Here is a 23,860-nt window from a genome sequence, read left to right on the forward strand (position 1 = left end):
ATGTTTTCTTTGTTCAGAACTTGATCCTAATCTGACAAATCGTCGTTGATGGAACTGACGTGTCATTCTTGCTGGTGTCATCAAGTATTCTGGAATCGGAATAGCAATAAGTTGGTGGATTACTTTGTGAAACAGGAGTAAACGTGATGTTTTTCGTCTCTCCTGTAATTGTGGTAGTTTAAGGTCCTCTAATAAAGATGTTACTATGCCCGGGTCTCGAGAATACCCATGCCTGATGAATCTGGCTGCTCTCCTTTGGACCATTTCTAGCTGTTGTATGTGTTTTTGGAGATGCGGGTCCCAGACACTGCTAGCATATTCTAGTGTTGGTCGTACAAGTGTTATGTATGCCTGACGCTTTATATTCATTGGGCATTTACTAAGATTCCGCCGTATAAAGCCTAAAGTTTTATTTGCCTTTGTAGTGATATTTCCGATGTGGTCATTCCATGATAAAGTGCTAGATAGCTCCACTCCTAGGTACGGATTGTGGTTGACTGTTCCAAGGATGTGTCCCTCCATTACATATGGGTAGATTATTGGTTGTCGTCCTGTTGTTATACGTAATACAAAACATTTCGTTGGATTAAAAATCATTTTCCATTTTTTAGTCCAGTTAACTACAGTAGTCAGGTCCTGCTGAGTTGAAGACAATGGCTCATTGATTGAACAGCTACGTAGATTAGGCTATCATCTGCAAATACTCTAATTGATGATTTAATGTCATTACCTATGTCGTTGATATACAAGAGGAACATTAACGGCCCAAGCACTGTGCCCTGTGGTACACCAGATTTTACATTTACAGATGATGATTCATCGCCGTCTACTAGTACTTTCTGCTGTCTAGTTGTTAACCAAGACTTCAGCCACCCGTGGATGTGTCCTCTGACTCCATAGTGGTCTAGTTTATGAAGGAGTCTGATGTGGGGTACGGTGTCAAAGGCTTTACTGAAGTCGAGTATCAATAAGTCAGTTTGTTGTTTGGAATCTAAATACCTGCTTATTTCTTCAACTGTAATAATAAGCTGTGTTTCACATGATCTCTTTTGCCGAAATCCATGTTGGAAGTCTACAAGGATCTTATAACATTCTAAGTGTTCCATGATGTGTTTAAAGATTATGTGCTCCATTACTTTACACGGTACTGATGTAAGCGATACCGGTCTATAATTTACTGGTTTTGATCTATCTCCTTTCTTGAAAAGTGCTGTTATGTTTGCAGTAGTCCAATCGTGAGGGACTTGTTTAAGACGTAATGATCTTTCAAATATATGTTTCAGATAAGGTGATATTTCATCAGCTGTTTCCTTTAATATTCTGGACTTGTTTAAGACGTAATGATCTTTCAAATATATGTTTCAGATAAGGTGATATTTCATCAGCTGTTTCCTTTAATATTCTGCAAGATATTTTATCTGGACCACTAGCTTTATTGATATTTAGTTGTTTTAGTAGTTTTGCTATTCCCTTTTCTTCAATTTTGATGTCGTTAATCTTATTGGTGGTACTAGGTCCCATGTTTGGAAAAGAAGCCATGTCTTCCTCTGTAAAAACAGACTGGAATTGGTTGTTAAGTGCTTCTGCTTTGGATGTATTGTCTTCCTTAATTTGTCCATCTACATTGAGTGTTGATACACCACTACTCTCCTGTTTTCTTGACTTTACATATGTCCAAAACTGCTTGGTGATTCCCTGCTTAGGCGACTCAGTATTGGTTTCATCCTTAATTTCTAATAAATTGGACAAGTAATTTTTGTGTTTAACTTCTAGTAGGTTTTTTATGTTTCTTCTGATATTTTTGAATTTTACCCAGTCTTTATCTTTTTTGGTCTTTTTAGCTCTGTTATATATAGTCGTTGTTTCTTACGGGGATGTTCCATCTACTGGTGCATGTTTTCTGTGGTATATGCTCGTTAATGTATGATGTAAGTAGGGTCTTAAATGTTTCCCAACAAATTTCTATAGATTGATTATTTGTCTTCTTGATGTATTCAGGAAATTCATCCTTCAGTCTGGTCTTTATAGCTGGTATATTCCCTTTGGAGTATAAGAATGTTTTGCGTGGTTTCTTTTTCGTTAGTTTAACTTTAGTTTTGATGTCCACAATTACTGCCTCGTGGTGGCTTATTCCGCTCTCGACAGATATGCTCTCTATGAGATTGTTGTTGGTGGTGAAAACTAAGTCAAGTATGTTGTTTCCTCGGGTTGGTGTAATATTTTGTTGTTCAAGGTTATGCTCATTTGTGATATTTAGAATGGTTTCATTTACCTCTAGGTTGTACTGTTGTGGTGATCGGATTGAATATGCATCTTTCCACTGTATATCAGGGATGTTAAAATCTCCTGTTAGTACTATATTAGGCAAGTTTTGGTTGTGAGTGAGTCTTCCAAGTGATTCGTCTAGTTTTTGTAGTGATACAGCTTCATTGTTTGGTTGTCTATAGAAACATTCGGTGTATAGGGGTTTACTCCCCTGAACTTGTATTTTGTTCCATGATATCTCACAGTCAGTATCCAGAGTCACTTCTCCTGAAGATATAAGGTTTTTTCTCACCGCATTTAACACCACCTCCTTCGTGGCCAGGTTGGAATGTTCTGTCCTTGCGATATATGTCATAAAATTCTGGATCAAGAATCTCTGAGCTAGATATGTGTTTGTCTAGATGGGTTTCTGTTGCATGTATTATGTGTTTGTCTAGATGGGTTTCTGTTGCATGTATTATGTGTGGTTTATACAAGTCTATCATTGATATGAATTTTCATGGAATTTTAATCGTAATTTACCTTGTTTGCCTTGGATTTACATTCATTTAAGATTCTGTTTTGACAAATGTTCAAACGAAAATTGTACAGTGGATGAATTATGGGATATTAATGAAAACGTGTTGTATTATAAACGTAAAAAAACTATATATACATTTTCACCATCTCGTCAATTTAGCCAGACTTATCCATAACGATTATAAATGATATCAGGGAGTCTGGAACTCAGAAAAAAATACTCATCTGAACATCAATGAAACATTTGCCCCTGGACGTTTGGCTACAAACAAAATCATGCATTTTTCTTTGCCTTCTTCAAATTATATTAACAGTATACTATTCCAAGAAGAGAACTTCCCATACATGTACTTTTTATTTTAAAATAAAGTCATGTGAGTGTTGGATGATGCTGTAAAATAGTTTTGTTTAAAAAAAAAACCATTACTAACCTGAGACTACTATATACTACTATATAGTAGTCTCAGTACAAACTAACGGACTTAAAAAGTCACTTTAGTGACGGTTCATTATTATGGATACAGAGAGGAAATAACGGCGCGCTAAATTTTTAGATATGGTATAAATACACCTTATCGCTATTTGTCTGCCATTACTGGATATCACACAGGTTCCCGTAAAAATTTGACGTCATAAAACAAAATATCTGACGCCACAATGGAAAAGTGATTGTTGTTTGCTTCAAAAGTTCAAGAGGCCGGGTCAGCCAGGATTAGCAATAAGATGTATTGTGTTCCAAAGTTGGTGTCATTTTTATCATAAGATCCGTCCTGACATAGAAATATTATTGGTTTACAATGACTTAGGCCATATATAATTACATGATAAGTGTAATTAAGTTCAGTTTTGGTTGATGTGGTCAAATAATTTTGTTAAAACGACTCGGTCTGATACATGTATATCGAAACTACTGAAATTTGTTTACAATTCAATATTTTGAATAAAAAGAGGACTTGCAGAAAATTGCTGGTACTCTAAATTGATGTGGAAATTTTTTTGTAGCCAATGTGTTACAATATTGCTGTCATTTGAATTATACAATCCATCGTGATATGTAACTATAAGTGATTTACTATGCGGCTATATATATATATATTAAGATTTACATTATAAAGTGTAAATATGGTCAGTTTTGGTTTTGCTGTCAAATATAAAAAAGAAGATGTGGTATAATTGCCAATGAGACAACTATCCACAAAAGACCAAAATGACACAGACATTAACAACTATAGGTCACCGTACGGCCTTCAACAATGAGCAAAGCCCATACTGCATAGTAAGCTATAAATATGGTCAGTTTTCATGGTTTTGCGTGATGCGGACAAATAATTTTGTTATATCCATGAGTCAGTCTGAGATATCAAAACTACTGAAATTAGTTTACGATTCAAAATTTTGATTTAAAAGAGGACATGCTGGCACTATAAACTGATGAGAGCATAATTTTGTTTTCCAATATTGCTTTCATTTATATTAAACAATCCATCCTGCTATAAAAATATAAACTCGTGCAATATAAAATTCTACTCGGAACAATATTCCCCAATATTCATGCAATAACCCTATAATATAGATCATTTGTATTATCATGATTATACACTCCATCCTTACATAAAAATATTACAGATTTACTATAAGAGTTACATAAAAAAGAGCAAATATGGTCAGTTTTGTTTGATGTGGTCAAATATGGTCAGTTTTGGCTGATGCTGTCAAATATATATGGTCAGTTTTGATTAATGCAGACAAATAATTTTGTTACATGAGTCAGTCTAAGGTATGAAAACTACTGATATTTGTTTCTGATGCGATATTTTGAAGAAAAATAGGAAATGCTGGCACCCTCAATTGATGCGAAAAAAAATTTGTGGTCATTGATTTCCAATATTGCAGTTATGTATATACTACATTCCCTCTCGACCTAAAATTATAACTGAATTGCTGTGCAGCTATATAGATTTACATAATAAAAAGCAAATAAGGTAAGTTTTGGTTGATGCAGTCAAAAGTTTTATTACACGACTCAGTCTGAAGTATAAAAACTACTGATATTTGTTTATGATTCAATATTTAGGATAAAGGGGAGGGGGTCCAGGGGTTGGAACCCCACTTTTTTTTAACATCAATGCATTTGAATGGGAGCATGGACTCTATATAATTTAAATCGCTTTTTTACCCAAGCCTTTATATTATGGCATATAGTTCTTAAAACTTAAAAATCAACTCTAGCCGTAGAATTTATAAATCAATTTTAGCCGTAGAATTCATTAATCAATTTTAGCCGTAGAACTTATAAATCAATTCTAGCCGTAGAATTTATAAAAATCAATTGTAGCCGTAGAATTAGAAATCAATTCTCACCGTAGAACTGTTCTAGAAGTAGAACTGACCAAATATTTGGTCAGTTCTAGCTAGAACTGTCTAAAACTGTTCAAGGGTAGAACTGTCAGGATCAGTTCTAGGTAGAACTGTACAAATTAGTTCTAGGTAGAACTGACCAAATCAGTTCTAGCTAGAACAGTTCTAACCTAGAACTGACTAAAAGGTGTCCGGCTGACAGTTCTACTTTACTGTTCTAGAACAGTTCTCCTGACAGATTTAATGAGAGGTTAGAAGTTATCTCCACTGTAGGTCTAGTAAATAAAATTTTTAAATAAACTAAGATTTCTGCTGTTTTCTAGTTTAATCTGAATATATTTATAAACAATCTATGATTTGAAAGACAAATTAAAAAAAATAATCTCTAAAACGCTCCTGAGACGAAATCATAGCCATGGTAACAGAGAAAACAGCGGTGACATTTAAAATAGCGATTATATTCATAAAATGCAAAACATATTGCATAGTCTGTACATGGTAACAGATTTCTGAAAATATTGTACATGGTATTGTGTAATTTGTAACCTTCGAAAGTTCGTAGCTACAATATGTGTCATTTGTACTATTAATTATTCAGTTTTATATGTTAATTAATGCATGTATATAGTCTATTAAAGAATAGTACATTTGTGCCATATTACTATTATATCAAAATATGAAGAGGCGGTATGATTGCTAATGGGACAATTCTCCAGCAGCAGTGACAAAATGACGTAGACGTTATCAACTATATGTCAACGTACGGCTTTTAGCAATTAGCAAAACCCTTATTAAATAGCACTGAAGAGTTTTTATCAAATAACGGTCAGTGGTATTTTATTACATTATTTTACGAGAACATCGAGTAAATCTGTTATGGGGATGGCACACGAACGAGTATGGCGAGTTAGATAGACAATGCTATAGTGTTGTCCTTGTACTTAACTTTTTTGAAACCATTGTTTTTTTCTTGATTTTTAAACATAATGTATACAGTGAAACCTGGCTTCAAACCGTCATATCAAATTGTATGCGTGGTGAACCTGATAAAACCGAATCTCGGCCAAAATCAAACAAAATCTTAAGTCCCGAAGAGGTTCGGTTTAAACAGGTTTCACTGTTCATCTGACAAAGGCGTAATTATGAGGCGGGATTATACATGTTGGTTTTTTTTTAGATTTCAACCCTCCCCCTATACATGTACCTCTAGCCAATGTAGAATAAAGAAGCACAAAGCAATACACACAGTAAAACTCAGAAGTCCGAATCCGATATCAGTTATCTGTTGTTTGTTTGTCTTTTTCATTTTTAGCCATGGCGTTGTCAGTTTGTTTTAGATTTATGAGTTTGACTGTCCCTTTGGTATCTTTCGTCCCTCTTTTATCATTCCGTATGTTGCAGATGTGAAAGTAACAAGCTGATGATTAGATATTCATAAAATATAGTGATTTGCATATACTTTGTGTAGGAGCCTCCTCGTGGGGTTTTTGATTATGTAATTATTTGTTCGTTTTCATTGTGGTCATTTTGAATACCAGACTAAATATGTCACTTTGATAGTTTGATTATTTGTGAATCCCGGACTGTATTTTCATTCTCATCTAAGACTTGTTTAAAATAAAAAACAATGTTCATGTGGTTATATTGGGAGTATAGTGATTATGTGATTACTTGGACACCCCATCAGGGGCCTCATGTATTTCATCTCATTAGGATTACGCCTTTGTTCAAATATATCATGTCTTATAAAAATAAGAAGATGTGGTATGATTGCCAATGAGACCAAATGACGTAGAAGCAAACAAATATAGGTCATTGCACGACATTCATTTTAAATTCTTTTTTAATGTGTACTAGCTGTCATCTAGCTACAAAACAAGTTGAGTACAAGATGATGTGGATTATTCATTTACTTAGGTACGACACCAAAAGATCAATGAAGGATAAAAAAACTTAATTCAAATACATTAAAAAAAAATGTAGTTGTGGTGGGGTCAAATTTGCACACAAAAAAAGGCGGGGTAGGGGATCAGTGAAAACACTATGTGAATTAAGTATTTTTTTATGCTTCATTGAACTTTTGATGTCGTCTTTTAGGGAGCAACCATTTAACTTAAAAAATGGAGGAGAGGTTTGAGGGTATATGATTCTTTGTCTGAGTGAGCAGATGTGTTTGCACAAAAAGCTTTTTTTTTCGGCGCTAACAATCGAATATTTTTTTCTAAAATACACACTGTACGGTATGTTGAAAATATGGATTCAGCATATTTTTTCGTCACCTGCTTAGCCTCAATATTATTTTTCTCATCAAAGTGGGTATCAGAATGTTGATCAGGGAAATCCATAGCCCCTCCCACTTTTGTAAGAAATGGTCTTTCCCTTGGTGTTGGTGTTCGCGGTTGTGTTTATAGCTATTATAATTTTATGTTGCTTCTATTCGCTTATGAATAACGTTGCTAGTTGCTAGTTGCTTGTTGTTTAGCTTTTATGTGATTTGTCTCAATTTGTATTTACCGAAATAAAAATTCAAGTGTTGGTGTGTGTTTCAGGTCTTACGGCCTTCAATAATTATGTAAAACCCATACCGCAAATTTAAAGTCAGCTATAAAAGACCCCGCACTAACTACAAAAATACATCCTGCGATAATCAAAACATATTTGGGCACGGACCGCTCAATTGGGATCGAACAACCTTAAATAATAATAAGTAGAACCCAGACCGCATAGTCAGCTATAAAAGACCCCAACTTGACAAATGTTATCAACCATAAAAATACATCTTGCGATAATTGAAACATATTTGGGTATGCACCGTTTAATTGGAATCGTAGTGTTGACCTAATCATGCAAAGGTTTATGGTTACCGTATAAGTTGCATTTAGTGCCAAGAAATTCAACAACAGTCCTTTTTCTATTATATATCTATAACATACAATGTACATATAAGATAAAAGTTCTGTGTTTCTTGTCGATACGTTTCACGACTTTGCATTACGTTCCTGGAGCTATACTGCCTATATATTGAAGTCTGTTGACAATAGTGCAGTAATCTATCGTTTCTTTTTATTGAGTTTGAACTAGCTTTCAGTAACTGTAGTCACAGTAATTATGTGTATTTGGTTCTATAGTTACCATTTATAAAATTGATATAAGTTATATACTGCTTATAGATAATTGTAGTTTGTGGAAAATTGTAGTAATCTATTTTTATTTTTTATTTGGTTTGAACTAGCTTTCAGTAACTGTAGTCACAGTAATTATGTGTATTTGGTTCTATAGTTACCATTTATAAAATTGATATAAGCTATATACTGCTTATAGATAATTGTAGTTTGTGGAAAAATGTAGTAATCTATTTTTAATTTTTATTATGTTTGAACTAGCTTTCATTAACTGTAACTGTAGTCACAGTAATTATGTGTATTTGGGTCTATAGTTACCATTTATAAAATTGATATAAGCTACATGTATACATGTATACTGCTTATAGATAATTGTAGTCTGTGGAAAAATTGTAGTAATCTATTTTTAATTTTTATTATGTTTGAACTAGCTTTCATTAACTGTAACTGTAGTCACAGTAATTATGTGTTTGGGTCTATAGTTATCATTTATAAAATAGATATAAGCTATATACTGCTTATATATTGTAGTCTGTTGAAAACATTGTAGTTATCTATCGTAGTTTTTTTTTAAATTTGGTTTGAACTAGCTTTCATTAACTGTAACTGTAGTTAAAGTAATTATGTAGTTGGGTCTATAGTTATCATTTATAAAATAGATATAAGCTACATGTATATACTGCTTATAGATAATTGTAGTCTGTGGAAAAATTGTAGTAATCTATTTTTATTTTTTATTTGGTTTGAACTAGCTTTCAGTAACTGTAGTCACAGTAATTATGTGTATTTGGGTCTATAGTTACCATTTATAAAATTGATATAAGCTACATGTATATACTGCTTATAGATAATTGTAGTCTGTGGAAAAATTGTAGTAATCTATTTTTATTTTTTATTTGGTTTGAACTAGCTTTCATTAACTGTAACTGTAGTCACAGTAATTATGTAGTTGGGTCTATAGTTATCATTTATAAAATAGATATAAGCTATATACTGCTTATATATATTGTAGTCTGTGGAAAAAATTGTAGTTATCTATCGTAGTTTTTTTTAAAATTTGGTTTGAACTAGCTTTCATTAACTGTAACTGTAGTTAAAGTAATTATGTAGTTGGGTCTATAGTTATCATTTATAAAATAGATATAAGCTATATATACTGCTTATATATATTGTAGTCCGTAGAAAAAATTCTAGTTATCTATCGTAGTTTTTTTTTAAATGTGGTTTGAACTAGCTTTCATTAACTGTTACTATAGTTAAAGTAATTATGTAAATGGGTCTATAGTTACCATTTATAAAATAGATATAAGCTATATAAACTGCTTATATATATTGTAGTCCGTGGAAAAAATTCTAGTAATCTATCGTAGTTTTTTTTAAAATGTGGTTTGAACTAGCTTTCATTAACTGTAACTGTAGTTAAAGTAATTATGTAAATGGGTCTATAGTTACCATTTATAAAATAGATATAAGCTATATATACTGCTTATATATATTGTAGTCCGTGGAAAAAATTCTAGTAATCTATCGTAGTTTTTTTTTAAATGTGGTTTGAACTAGCTTTCATTAACTGTAACTGTAGTTAAAGTAATTATGTAGTTGGGTCTATAGTTACCATTTATAGAGCAGATAAGCATGTCAATCTAGTTTTTTTTACGACTTATATAAAATTTTAAAACGCAGAATGTTAATAAATAGATTACATGCTCTGAATCACACCAAGGTCTTCAAAACAAATAGAGAGAGATGTCATCAGATGCTTTCAGAGGCATCTATCATATACAATATATTATATAATTGCATTTGTGTGTACGTAACCATAGGCAGAGATACATAAATGATATGTATAAATGAACACCCACATCATGTTTATGCTTACACTATATAATTATTACCCGCATTATATTTTTTTCTGGATTAATCAAAATAGGAACATAAGGGAATGACTATTTATGATGTTACCTCAAAAATAATGATTATTTGATGTAAAAAATATTGTGGCCAAGCAGATGACAAAAAAAAATATTCTGAATCCAGATTTTTTCAATTCCTTACAGTGTTAAATTTTGAGAGAAAACAAAATAACTTGGTGGATAGAATTTTTTGTTCGTAAATTCTTAATAAGTAATTATTCAAAATATTATAATACACAATGCTAGTGTTGCTAATTTAGGCTTTTATTTACATATATTTAAAAAAAAAAAGGTTTAATTAAATAAAAGAAATTTAATATAGTTTTTTTTTTTTATCACAGAAGGCTATAATTATCAAAAGAATCAAAATCAAACAAAATACCAGGATATGGTTTCGAGTTTTGCTCATTGTTGAAAGCGGTACTTTGACCTATAGTTGGTAACGTCTACTTCATTTTGATATCTGTTGGAGAAATCTTCTATTTTCAATCATACCACATCTTTATACTTGCATGTGCACGACATAACAGACATGTTGATTTAATGTGTTTAATGGTAGCCAATACCCTTATAAATGTAAAAAAATTACATCGTATATTAAAGTTGTATTGCCTATTTAAAAAGCTAATAATAAGCTTTTTATGTTTTGTTGCCTTTAAACTCGGATAAATAGTTGAACTTATTGCTTTGTGCTTTGTATTGTAAAGTTTCAGGTTGACTAGATGCTGATTATTTCCTGGAATTTATTGTTTTGTATTGTTTCAGGTTGACTTGATGTTGATTACTGCTTGTTTATACACAGAGAGCATTTTAATTATTCATTCCAATACATAATAGTAACCCATTCGTCACAACTCGGCTGATTCTAAAGTAACGGATTGTCCCGAGGATTGCCGATTGAATAGTAACCTTTAATTCTTGATATGAAGGATAAGAATGACTGAAAACGAGGGTCTAGTTGTACAGAAATTATTAGAAGGGTCTCATATCAATGCGCACGGAGGGGGTGAAATCGCCATTGCGCATGTAGGTGGTGAAATAGCCAATGCAGCAAACACTGATGTCAAAGGGTCATGTACCAATGAAGACAAAACCTCTGATCTCAATAAAGACTTGAAGGTGAAGGATTCAATGCATGCTCAGCAGCAAGTTTTAGACACTGGTATTAAATCATTAACATTTAACTCGGAAGTCATCAATGATTGTTCAATAGCGACGAGAGACAATGCTAACATTAATAATTGGAAAGGTTTCCAGGACGGAGACAGATCCGAAAAAAATATAGAAAACACTGATTCATGTGAAAGTGATACAACTTCTTTGTGTGGAAGCACTTCTGGGAAAAGCATCGGAAGTAGTAATTTGTCAGAAAAGGATGACATAGTAATAATTTCAGCAGACGATACTCTAAATAGGACAGGTTCATTGACTGGAAAAGACATTGAATCAAAAACATTTCCTTCCCGGCCTTCAAAGAATGCTAAAAGAGGTATGGTAGTCTATATAATTGTTTAATAAGATCACTTGTTCTTCAGAATATTTTTAGCAAGTTAAGCGAAATATAATTTTTGTTTCTTCTTTCCGACTGAGAAATTCGAAGCTCACCAAAAACTGGGTTGTGCCCTCATATGCCCCTAAAGGATGTGAAGATCCTGTCCAACAAGTAGTACCTTTTATGTCGCGAATGACAAAAACAAAGATATTTATTAATTAGAAATTCAATATAAGAGGGTCTCAATGGGGTTTACAGAATAAAGGGACAAAGTACACAGAACAAAGAGTAATAGAGAAAAATAGGCGGAACAAAAAAGAGTTTGAGAAAACAGGTTGTTAAAGAATAGAGAATAATGCGCAGAACATTAATTAAAGAAAACAGAAATGAAAGACCGCCACATAACCTGTTCACTTGTACCAATGTTATAGAATATTCAGAGGATAGAACAGTGTTTCCAAAATCATACATGTTTTCAGACGCGCACATATAATGTACCATTTGATACAAAATTTAATATTCACTAAGTTCTCTGTTATGCAAAATTACAGTAAATGGTCTAAGGTTACATATTTTGAAATGATACATTTATCTTTTTTTTCTGAAATATCTTTTAATGATTCTTCTTTTTCAAAATAATTGAAAATTTGTATCAAAAGTATAAAAAAATCGGCGAAAATGTTCTTATAAAGTTGTCTTGAAATCATACTTTATTACAATGTTTTGTTTTTAATTTTAGTTCATTTGCCAAAGTTATTATCAAAGTATTATTAATCAAAATCTGTAACACAGCCAATTTACTCTATCTTCTCCCTAGTAATATATTTGAGAAGCGACTAAGTGGTATCGTATTAGCTCGTTTGTCTCAAGAGTTGAAGAATGTATGTCAAACCATAGACTTCGAAATTACTATCTGCTGCTTTTTTGTTAACCACGTGATATTAAAGTCAAAGAGCAAAGACTTGTCGACCCGGAAACAGAATAATGTTTCCCGGGAATGGTTAAGATAAGATAAAATAAGAAAATTTATTTTAAGTGGGGTTACATGAAATACTACAAACATAAGCTCTGTAGTATTTCATGTAACCCGACTTAAAATAAATTTTCTTATTGTGACATGTCAGGGGCGGATCCAGCAATTTTCTAAAGGGGATTCCAAACCCATGATAAAAGGGGGAGGGGGTACAACTACATGTATATGTTCCCATTCAAATGCATTGATCGTCCTAGAATAGGGGGTTCAACCACCGGAACCTCCCTTCGGATCCGCCACTGCATGTCTTCCATTTAAGGAGGGGGGCAATACATTTTTGTGTTAACCTGTTATGGCCCTTATCAGGGTGAATGTTAACTGTTATCTGAGATCAATTTAAACTGTTAATTGTTTTCAACCCACTTTGTTAACTGTTATCAGCATTTTTGCATTTTTTGTTAACTGTTTTTGCCAAAATCAAGGTGTTGTTAACATGTTAACGGCCCCCAATGCCCCTCCCCCCTGCATTTACAAATGTAACTGTCCTATATGAACACACATGTTTTAAAACAACTCAACTCACCATGTCGATATAATTTAAAGCAATGTTTGTTATCGTATCGTTTTTAACACGTGCTTGTCAAATTATGTATCTCATATTTGCTACGTCACGATATATACCAACCTAAACAAATTTGTTGATAATATTTGGAAGATAAAAACTTCTATACAGAGTTTTAAAATACCACTGGACAGTACTATTGCAGTAAGGTCAAGCTAAACTTCTGTTTAATATAACGAAGCTGTATACACGCATAAATAGAAGCGGGATTTGATATCACAATGATGCGGCCTAAACTCAAATTGCTTATTTAACCCTGGCTATCCTGCAAAATTGGACGAATTTTGATCGTTTGTCTCTGATAAACAGATGTCCCACGTGAAATCGAATTAGATTGAATATCTTTCTAACAAATATGGACAATAGTACAAGTATCTTACATGCGATCACGCTTTGGAACAGGTTGCACAGTCATGATAAAGATCGATAAATGGTATGCAAATCAAGATATTGAAGCAGTGCACATCATCAATTCAAAAAATGTGATTTTATATCAATTGGAATTTGACTAATTTCAAAATAAACTTAACAACTATCACAACATAAGTGTCAATTTTCTGAAAACAAACAAAATATTAAAATCCTCAAGAAATAAATACGTTATTTGCTGCATAGACAACAGCATTCAAATCCAAGCAATGTTTTAAACAAGTAGATACTCTATAATAGACACCATACGAAGTATAATGATGTAAACACATAAAAAGAGCAAGAAAACTTTCACAGTCGCATAAAAAATCCTGGTATCCTATTCAGAATGGACCACCCTTCATGCTGCAACGAATAGTTACAAATAAAACGTTTTTAGATTTAAAATTTGTTTTTTGTTTGTTTTAATAATTGAATGGTTTGAACTATTACAGTTAAGAAAATATACCCTGATGGACATATACTCTGTAAAATATGTGGTGATAAAGCTTCCGGTTTCCATTATGGAGTGTTTTCTTGTGAAGGATGCAAGGTAATTATATATTTAAAATGAAGATAGTTATTAAGACCCCGTTTACATTGAAAAAAAAGATCGATCTTTGGTCCAGTGTAAATGGGTAAGATCGATCTCCAATCGGACTTAAAAAGTCTACCTCTACACGGCCGACACTCGGCTAACCGAGAGTTTGATCGGTTAATCTATATTGAGTATGCGGCTATATCGGCGGTTGGTCTGTTAATCGGGTTGTCTAAAGTCTGTTAATCAGGTGATATCGAGAAAATCATTGCAAGGTCAGTATGTTTCATTGTATAACTTTTTAATTATATTTATATCATAAAAACTATTCATGTCTGACAAAACGATTTGGAGTACTGAATCCAGTGGTTTAATTTTTTTTTCTAGCTTCAATAAACGATCTATAAAATGAAAAGGCGAGTTACTCATAGGTAAATTTATACACATTTTACACACACAAAATGTACACATAAATGACAAGTTGGTTGAGTTTACTTGCATGCAATATTTTGAACATCGAAAAAAGACAGGCATTATGTTTGTTTACCATATTAACATCAATATGTGAAAAATCTACACGAAAAACTGTATTTTGGTGACATAAATCAATTTTTGATAAAAATGTGGTCTGTTAATGGGTCGGATGTATAAAACTCGGTCTGTTAATTGGTCTGTTAAGAGTTATGAATGACATTACAAGCATAATTTAATTGCTATATGGGGTGTTATCTGAATAAAGGGATAGACTCAAGATTAGTGGCTAGAATATATGGAAACAACACATGAACAATGAAACATAAGTTTAGACAATGGATTCTGAAAATTGATAGAAATGGTTTCAAAAAGTGTAATATCAAAGTAATATTAATTTCAAAAGACAATACATACCGGAAATAAACTCCTCATAGATACCAGGATTGAAATTTTATATTTACGCCTTATATTTACGCCAGACACGCGTTTCGTCTACGAAAAACTCATCAGTGACGAAAAAAATGTTTAAAAGGCCAAATAAAATACGAAGTTGAAAAGCATTGAGGAAACACAACTAATACCGGCGTCACACATCAGCGTCTAAGCACTGGCGTGTTCAAAATCATTTACGCTGCCAATACGCTAGTAATTTTGGATGCATTTAACCTGTCAATCATATTTGTAACGTGTGCAAAACGAGCTTTAAGCGTGTATTGGGCGTACTAGAAACGTATGTTGGCGTATGTTGCATGTTTTTTATGCTGCATACAAATTTCCTGGGATTGTAGCGTTCATCAAGCGTATTTACTTTACTTCATTGGCTAGAGGAATAGGGGGAGGGTTGATATCTCATAAACATGTTTATCCCCGCCGCAATTTTGCGCCTGTCCCAAGTCAGGAGCCTCTGGCCTTTGTTAGTCTTGTGTGATCTAGTATACATATTTTTTAATGGGCCAGCTGAAGGACGCCTACGGGTGCGGGAGTTTCTCTCTACATTGAAGACCCATTGGTGGCCTTGGCCTGCTCTATGGTCGGGTTGTTGTCGCTTTGACACATTCCCCATTTCCTTTCTCAATTTTACCTTTGTATTTCGACGTACTACAAACTTATGCAACGCGCTTTGAACGATTGCTAAGCGTTCCTATGGCATGCAACTAACGTATACCGACTTTGTCAATTTTCTCTGTACGTTTGGTGCACGCCGGTCTATACGCCAATGTGTGACGCCGGCATAAGGTAATCTATTCCTGAGGTAGAAAAGCCTTAGTATTTCAAAGAAAACGCATGGAATTTAACCAGCTGCATTGCAACACATGACAGATTCATAGATGTTACAGACTTTGAACAGACAAAAAAAATAAGGCTGATTGATAACTTGGCGTAAATAATAAATTCGTGCGAATTCGAGCGGCCAATCAGTCCATATAACGCTATATTGAAGTGACACACCCTTCAATGAAATGCAAAGAAATAAAATTAAAATAAAAGTTCTCTTTCTATAAGGATACTGTTGCACCGTATTGTAATTTTTTCGTCACAAGTACATCTCATTTTTTTCAATGTGAAAATATAAACTAAAGGTAGTAAGACTATTGTCGTGGCTAAATAACTCTTAACTGACACGATTTAAATTGTCCAACCCATTAACAGACTGTATTCCCCTAATATTCATTAAAATGTGGTATTACTCAACTTATATAACAATTATGAAATATTTATCAATGACAATTATTTTTTTAGAACCAAAGTACTATTTTGTGTCCTTTAAATCATATATAAAAATGTTTTTTAGCCTTATATCCAAAATATTGCTTTGCGTACAAGCATAAAAACCACATACTTGCGAGACGCCTTTTCGTTTTACTTAAAACTGCGCAGGCTATGCATTTTTTTTACTGGTGGAAAATGTTCTATGATAGATATCATTTTGTCAGACACTTTTCTTTTTTTGATGTGGTTCTCATAATATGGCAAAAATCTGTATATTTAACAGAGTTTAACATTAAATTGTGAGTTTTACTCTTAACAGACGTATTACCAACCCGGTTAACAGACCAACCGCCGATATAGCCGCATACTCAATATAGATTAACCGACCAAACTCTCGGTTAGCCGAGTGTCGGCCGTGCTCTAGAGGTGGTTTTTAAAAGATCGATCTTATTTGAATCGATCTTTTTTTTTATTGTAAACGCTTAGATCGATCTTTTTCAGTTGAATAATATATTTTGATGTGAAAATAAAGGTCAGACCGGTTCTGTTTATGTTGTAGTGTAAACATACATGTACCAGTACCATAAAAACGTTTAATCTTGCTGCAATTGTTTGCTACTGTCCTAAGTCAGGAATCTGATTTTTATGCCCCACCTACGATAGTAGAGGGGCATTATGTTTTCTGGTCTGTGCATCCGTCCGTCCGTCCGTCTGTTCGTTCGTCCGTCCGTCTGTCCGTCCGTCTGTCCTGCTTCAGGTTAAAGTTTTTGGTCAAGGTAGTTTTTGATGAAGTTTAAGTCCAATCGACTTCAAACTTAGTACACATGTCCCCTATGATATGATCTTTCTAATTTTAATGCCAAATTAGAGTTTTTACCCCAATTTCACGGTCCACTGAACATGGAAAATGATAGTGGGAGTGGGGCATTCGTGTACTGAGGACACATTCTTGTTAGTGGTTGTCGTCTGTTTATTTGGTTCATAAGTGTTTCTCGTTTCTCGTTGTTTATATAGATAAGACCGTTGGTTTTCCCGTTTGAATGTTTTTTTACTAGTAACTTTTGGAACTCTTTATAGCTGGCTGTTCGATTTGAGCTCAGACTTTGTGTTGAAGACCCTACCTTGACCTATAATGGTTGACTTTTATAAATTGTGATTTAGATGGAGAGTGGTCTCATTGGCACTCATACCACATCTCCTTATATCTAAATACTTTGTGCGCACAACCTATCACTTATGTTTTGTTCCAATACATTAAATTTACACAAACATATTGCTAACCTTCTGTTAGTATTTTTTTTTACATTTTATAGCTGTATAATACATATAGCTATCTTTTATAGGGGTTCTTTAGAAGGACAGTCCGCCAAAAGTTGACGTATAAACCATGTGCCAATGGCGATAAGAAAGGATGTCTTATCATGAGGATTAGCCGAAACCGATGCCAGTACTGCCGTATGAAGAAATGTTTGGATGCAGGAATGTCACATGAAGGTACGTTGTTGTTTCATATACTTAGGTTATTTGATAAATCCTATTGGTGGACAGGGGGTAGAAATTTTGTCAATATAAACATCAGTGTTTTTCGTTTGTTGATGTGTTACATATTTGTTTTCCGTTTATTTATTGTACATAAATTAGGCAGTTAGTTTTCTCGTTTGAATTGTTTTACATTTGTCATTCGAGGCTTTTATAGCTTACTATGCGGTATGGCCTTTGTTCATTGTTGAAGGCCGTACGCTGACCTATAGTTTTTAATTTCTGTGTCATTTGGTCTCTTGTGGAGAGTTGTCTCATTGGCATTATTATACCACATCTTCTAAATATATCTTTCGGAAATAAAACTTATGCCAGAGAGTGGTGTCCTCTTGGTTGTGCAGTTGGGGATATATACATACATAGTAAAGTTCGTTTGGAAATGAGATGCTCCTTATACGTTAAGGAACATTTGCAACAGATCTTTCTATTGCCAGTAGAAATTCACACCTTTTATCCCAATCAACAATTTGCAGAACTTTAATTACCATATGATAGTTTATTTGAAATGTGTTCTCCATCTGATCTGAATACCAATGAAATATTTGTCACTGAACGTAAACCAAACAGCAAATAATCAGTTAATAACGTTATTTCTACCAATCTTTAAAAACTTCCACAACCACTTCATAAAATAATAGTTTTCTGTTGCAGTTAGCGCCAACTTTAAAGCCAACTGTGTTAGTAATTTAACTTACGAATTCGTCCTCAAGGTCTTATATATATAGCTCTGTATAGTAACATTATTACCTCATATAACTCCATGGTATAACCTGGTAAGCACACAATAATCAACTAATCCTAGTATTTTTATTATCTAGCTGTTAGATTGGGAAGATGTCCAAAGAAAGATAAGCCGTCCAGATTTAATTTATTTAAAATTTCATCAAACGAGAATCATGACAGAATTGATATCGACAAGCAGATAAAGACAGAAGAATTGATTTTAAAAATTCATGATAGTTTTATGGCAGCGAACAAAGAGTTTCACGCATTGACATGTCGTTACCAGCAGTCAAAGGTGAGCATGCCCAAGTTTTTTTCTTCTGTAATATGGATTTAAAATTGAAATACAAACAGTTTAATACAAGAAGTTTTTTTTTTTTTTTTATCAACGATTGATATAAATATTAAACATTAAGAATGGGAGAGGGGAAAGGTGCTAAGATTTAAAAAAAAAAATGATAACAGGCAGTACAGGAGTTTTGAGTAAAAGAAAAGGCAAGATGAGACACTTGCAAAAAAAAATGTCAGGATGAGAATTTATGTAAAAAAGTGAGGATCAAGTAATAAAAAAAGTAAGGACCGAATAGAATGAAAAATAAAAAGGCAGGACAGAATTTACAGCAATAAAAGAAAGGACAAAGGTTTTCATCCTAGCTCCTCCATGAAAATCACCGGTTATGTTGTGTATTTTAGTCATACATCATAGATGTACTTAGTACTGTTACAAAATCTCACGTCATCGGCAATAATAAAAAAAGATAAAACAAAAGGTGAAGAGATTTCTTTGGTATTTTTTGTTGTTGTTATTTAATTCTTGCCGTATGCTTTACATCTCTTTCATTGAAGTAAATGTACATGTATTTAATATTAATTGTTTATTTTTTTTTTTACTTATTTTAAGGTTCTAGAGGTCAAATGCGAGAACGATACCAAGATTTTATGTTCTAGATACTTGCCAGCCATTGTCCACTTTACAACGTTATTTGCGCGAGATTTGACTCCATTTAAAAAAATAGATGTGCATAGTCAGCGAAATCTTTTGAAGCAGAGTTTATTGGAAATCGCTGTCATTCATTCACTATATTGGAACGATGAAACTACTTTCGGTAAAATATTGGACCGTTTTGGATATATCGTAGATATTCTGAATTGTGAACAGTATGGTATTTTTGGTCAATTTCTACTAGATATGTTCTACTCAGTTCAAAAATTGAAAAAGTTGGAATTGACTGACGTTGAATTGTCTGTGATGGCTGCCATGGTGTTGTTTTCACCAGGTAAGTTCTAGAGATCAAGATACTAGATATTTAGAATTGTATTTAATTTCAAGGTAATATGACATAATTTAAAATGACTCCTCAATATTGCGCGCTCAATATAACATTAACAAATATGTTACAAGGCACGAAAGCCTTAGTCGTGAATGTATGATTTTTATAAATATTAAATAAGTTTGCTCTTTGTGAACACTAAAATGATGAATTGCGACTTGTACGCGATTGCAGATTTTGCAGACAGTCAATTCCCGTTTTACGCCTTTTTTTATATTTGTATTTGTATTTCAATACACTCAAAGAGCATTGTAGTTTTTGGCTATATCTGACATCGAGTGGATTAAACTTGAATAAACTTCAGGTGCAAAAATTAGGCGAAAGATACATAAAAGACATTCAAACTCCAAAATCGAAAATAAACTGACAACCCCTTAAAAAAACCACACAAAACACAACATAGAAAAAATAAAGACTGAGCAATACGAACCCAACTAAAAACCTGGGGCGATCTCAAATAATTCGATTAATTTACAATAATAAACTGTACCAAACCAAGTTTAAACCGAACAAGAACATAAGCAACACAAGAATGAGGCAGTCAGTTTAACTGATTTATTGCTTTTCAAGCATTTTCAAATTCAGCTGAAGTATATTCTATTGTTATATATTTGTCAAACACAAGTCGTCTAGGTCAGAAATTTTCCGTTTAAAAAAGAATTAAGTCAGGTTGGAAGTACTCAGTATAACAATTGATTAAAATTGAGAATGGAAATGGGGAATGTGCCAAAGAGACAACAACCTGACCATAGAAAAAAACCAACAGCAGAAGGTCACCAACAGGTCTTCAATGTAGCGAGAAATTCCCGCACCCGGAGTCGTCCTTCAACTGGCCCCTGAACAAATATATACTAGTTCAGTGATAATGAACGCCATACTAATTTCCAAATTGTACACAAGAAACTAAAATTAAAATAATACAAGACTAACAAAGGTAAGAGGCTTCTGACTTGGGACAGGCGCAAGACTTTTTCAAGACTCACCGAGTATAGTTATACGTTTCAACAAACCCACCTCCTCAACTTTGATAGTTTGTGGTGTGTTATATATCTAGTCAAGAATCTGACAACTGTTTTCCATTCGATCGGTTGGTTAATATAGTCGGGCTTTAGGTTTTGTCGTGTTTAAAATTCCCATTTAGGAATTAACCTTGGAATTCGGTATCATTATTAAAAAGAAAATGACTGCCAATGAGACAACTCTTATAGGATCCTGACTAGGGAAAGACACATGTATTCATTCAGAACATTGCCGGGTTAAACATGCTAACCTGGGACAGTGGTGTAACAGTACAAAATACGAACGAAATATAAAAATCAGTTAAAAACGTCCAAAGCTGTCAGATGGGTACAAATAGAAATACATCTAACAAAAACACAGAGTGGACATGACTGGGTACTTGTACATCCTCACAACACTTACACTAAGTACAGATCTGAGAGTACTCGAAGTTATTGACAGCAAGTTCTAAGCCAATTACAACTTATAAAAAAAATCATGTGTCTAAGACTTGTTAATATATACTTTGCAATAATTGTTTTATATACTTTATTTTGTAGATCGACCTGGACTGGATATTTATAAGAACACATTCCTATTGGAACAAATGGAAGATATTTTGTGTCTTGCGTTAAAAAGTCAATTTGCTCAAAACCATGATAACTGTGAACAACTATTTACAAAAATTGTTGAAGTTCTTATAAACTTACGGACTATTTCTGGGGTGTATTTAGAAATAATTCTCAACTCACAAATAGACATTGTCGACGTGTCATAAACTAAGCGCAAGAATTAATTTATGATTTACGAATGTAGAGATTAAATATTCCCAAAAGTCAGAATGCACAAAACAATTCAAACTTCCGGTAGTATATATGAACAATTCATTTATATTTCATTGTTTTTGCGTATTTTATTCAGTTATTTATCGAGACACTACACTTACGATAGTACGGAAGTTCCGAGATAGTCTCTCCGGGTTCGATCTCATTTTATATAGAAAAGTCACATGCTTACTTCAAAAATTTATCTTTCGATAAGACAGACGAAGCAAATGCCAAGGAAATTTCATGCTGTACTAATGTGTAGCCACCAATTGAAACGAGCGCAGGTCATTTTACTGAAAAATTTTGAACTACTAGCGGACATTTGAGCGCCGACATATGAGCCCAGTTTAGCGCCGGGTAAATCCGTTTACCTGTATTTTCGATAGCCCATTTTAGCGAAAACTTACCTGGTTGAATAATACTTACTAAGCTTTGGGCGGAAGTTCAGAGTAATTCAAAGCGAACAAATAAGAGTTCAGAGTCGTTCGTTGCCCATTATAATGAGCAATGTTATATAGTTGTCACCCAGAAATTTCCGTTTTTCTTGATACTATTATCAAATTGCAAACAACAACATATATAAAAAATATATAAAAAAGTATAGACGAATGTGCACAAAAATCTAGACAAGATAATGTAAAGAGAAAGAACAGTTCCTAATGTAATTCAACCGTATTGCACATGGGGTTTATCCAGAGCCCGTTACGTACGTTCTCTAGGAAATAAATTCCAGGCTAGAACGAACTTTTAACATTTGATTAAATATTTTAGACATTTAGTGCTGTATTGTAATGGACATCATATGTTTTATATTGTGCTGTCTTAGGTCTTTAAAGTGTTTTTTATTTATAATATATTATAATGGGTTAAAAATATTTTGCTAAAATGGGCATTGACAATTTCAATTTTCGCTAAAATGGGTTACAAATCAGGCGCTAAAATGGGTTCTACTTTGGCGCTAAAACGTCCGATATTTTTCGCTAAAATGTCCTCCGTGATTGAAACCGCCACTTTCTCGGAATTCTTATATGATCGTTGAAGTTTGCTTATGATATCTGATTATATGCTTTTATATATGTTTGATGCTTATCAAGTTAAGTAATATGATCATATGAAATTATTATTATTTTATAGTGTTTTACAAACCTGTATATATTGCTATGTTTAATATGAACAATTATGATAGTATGTATATGTCCAAATGACGAGGGCCTCAAAATGTTGTTACCTATAGACATAAATAAATTGATTAAAATGTGTCATGTGATTTGTGTTTAAAAAGCATTAATCCGTTCCTTTTTTACACTTACACGGCGGTGCAACATGCGGAGCAAGATCGGTTAACCACTTTACAACACTTGATATCATTATGAGATCTCAACCCTCCTCCTATACCTCTAGCCAATGTAGAAAAGTAAACGCATAACAATACGCACATTAAAATTCAGTTTGAGAGACGTCCGAGTCAGATGTCAGAAGATGTAACCAAAGAAAATAAACAAAATGACAATAATACATAAATAACAACAGACTTCTAGCAGTTAACTGACATGCCAGCTTCAGACTTCAATCAAACTGATTGATAGATTATGTCTTCATCATATCGTTAGGGGTTTATTATCATACTATCATAACATATATGAGAAGAACATAACCCGTGTCATACAAGACTACATCATTGGCAAGTGCATATTTATGGGTCCCCCCTTATTAACATTGACAGCACCGTTTAAATATTTGGTTCGATACGTTAATTTTTTATCAATAGTCGTATGTTTTCGTTTATTCGAATGACTACATTTGGTCATAGATTGTAAACCTCCAACCAGTTGAGGCAAACAACTTGTTAGCGGTCAACACCTCCTATTAACATATTTCCTAAAAGGCATTTTTATAGCTGACCACAGCAGGGGCTTTGTAAATTGTTGAAGGCCGTACGTCGACATATAGTTGTATTTTTTTTTTATTTCAATTGGTTCTCGTGAAAAGGCGTGTCATAAGCAATCATACCACACCTTCCTTTTTAAATTATACAAATTGAAATAAG

General features: G+C 33.2%; 2 protein-coding genes across 6 annotated transcripts in view; one reads left to right on the top strand and one right to left on the bottom strand.

Annotated features, from left to right (window-relative positions):
• The window catches only part of LOC139503633 (peroxisome proliferator-activated receptor gamma-like), a 49,564-nt gene extending 26,491 nt beyond the window's left edge, over positions 1-23,073 (top strand). For 4 of the 5 annotated variants that reach the window (XM_071293450.1, XM_071293452.1, XM_071293451.1 and 1 more), the window contains 6 exons: positions 10,943-11,666; positions 14,128-14,225; positions 17,738-17,888; positions 18,752-18,951; positions 19,558-19,933; positions 21,547-23,073. In XM_071293450.1, the coding sequence (XP_071149551.1) occupies positions 11,114-11,666; positions 14,128-14,225; positions 17,738-17,888; positions 18,752-18,951; positions 19,558-19,933; positions 21,547-21,764 (1,596 nt within the window). In that variant the 5' untranslated portion in view covers positions 10,943-11,113 and the 3' untranslated portion in view covers positions 21,765-23,073. Of the gene's footprint in view, positions 1-10,899; positions 11,667-14,127; positions 14,226-17,737; positions 17,889-18,751; positions 18,952-19,557; positions 19,934-21,546 lie in introns of all 5 variants that reach the window. The other variant, XM_071293455.1, reaches the window with a different exon arrangement.
• Positions 1,300-2,620, bottom strand: LOC139504183 (uncharacterized). Its single transcript, XM_071294247.1, has 2 exons — positions 1,888-2,620; positions 1,300-1,733 (listed from the first exon to the last, which is right to left on the bottom strand). Exons 1-2 carry the CDS (start codon positions 2,618-2,620, stop codon positions 1,300-1,302), a joined length of 1,167 nt encoding a protein of 388 aa, XP_071150348.1.
• Positions 23,074-23,860: the final 787 nt, after the last annotated feature.

Source organism: Mytilus edulis, chromosome 14 (assembly GCF_963676685.1).
Source record: "Mytilus edulis chromosome 14, xbMytEdul2.2, whole genome shotgun sequence".
NCBI lineage: Eukaryota > Metazoa > Mollusca > Bivalvia > Mytilida > Mytilidae > Mytilus > Mytilus edulis.

Coding starts and splice junctions, on each gene's coding strand:
- LOC139504183 (XM_071294247.1), bottom strand. CDS start 2,620: ATGACATATATCGCAAGGACAGAACATTCCAACCTGGCCACGAAGGAG. Junction 1,734..1,887: donor ACCACAGAAAACATGCACCA/GTAGATGGAACA, acceptor CCAATTTATTAG/AAATTAAGGATGAAACCAAT.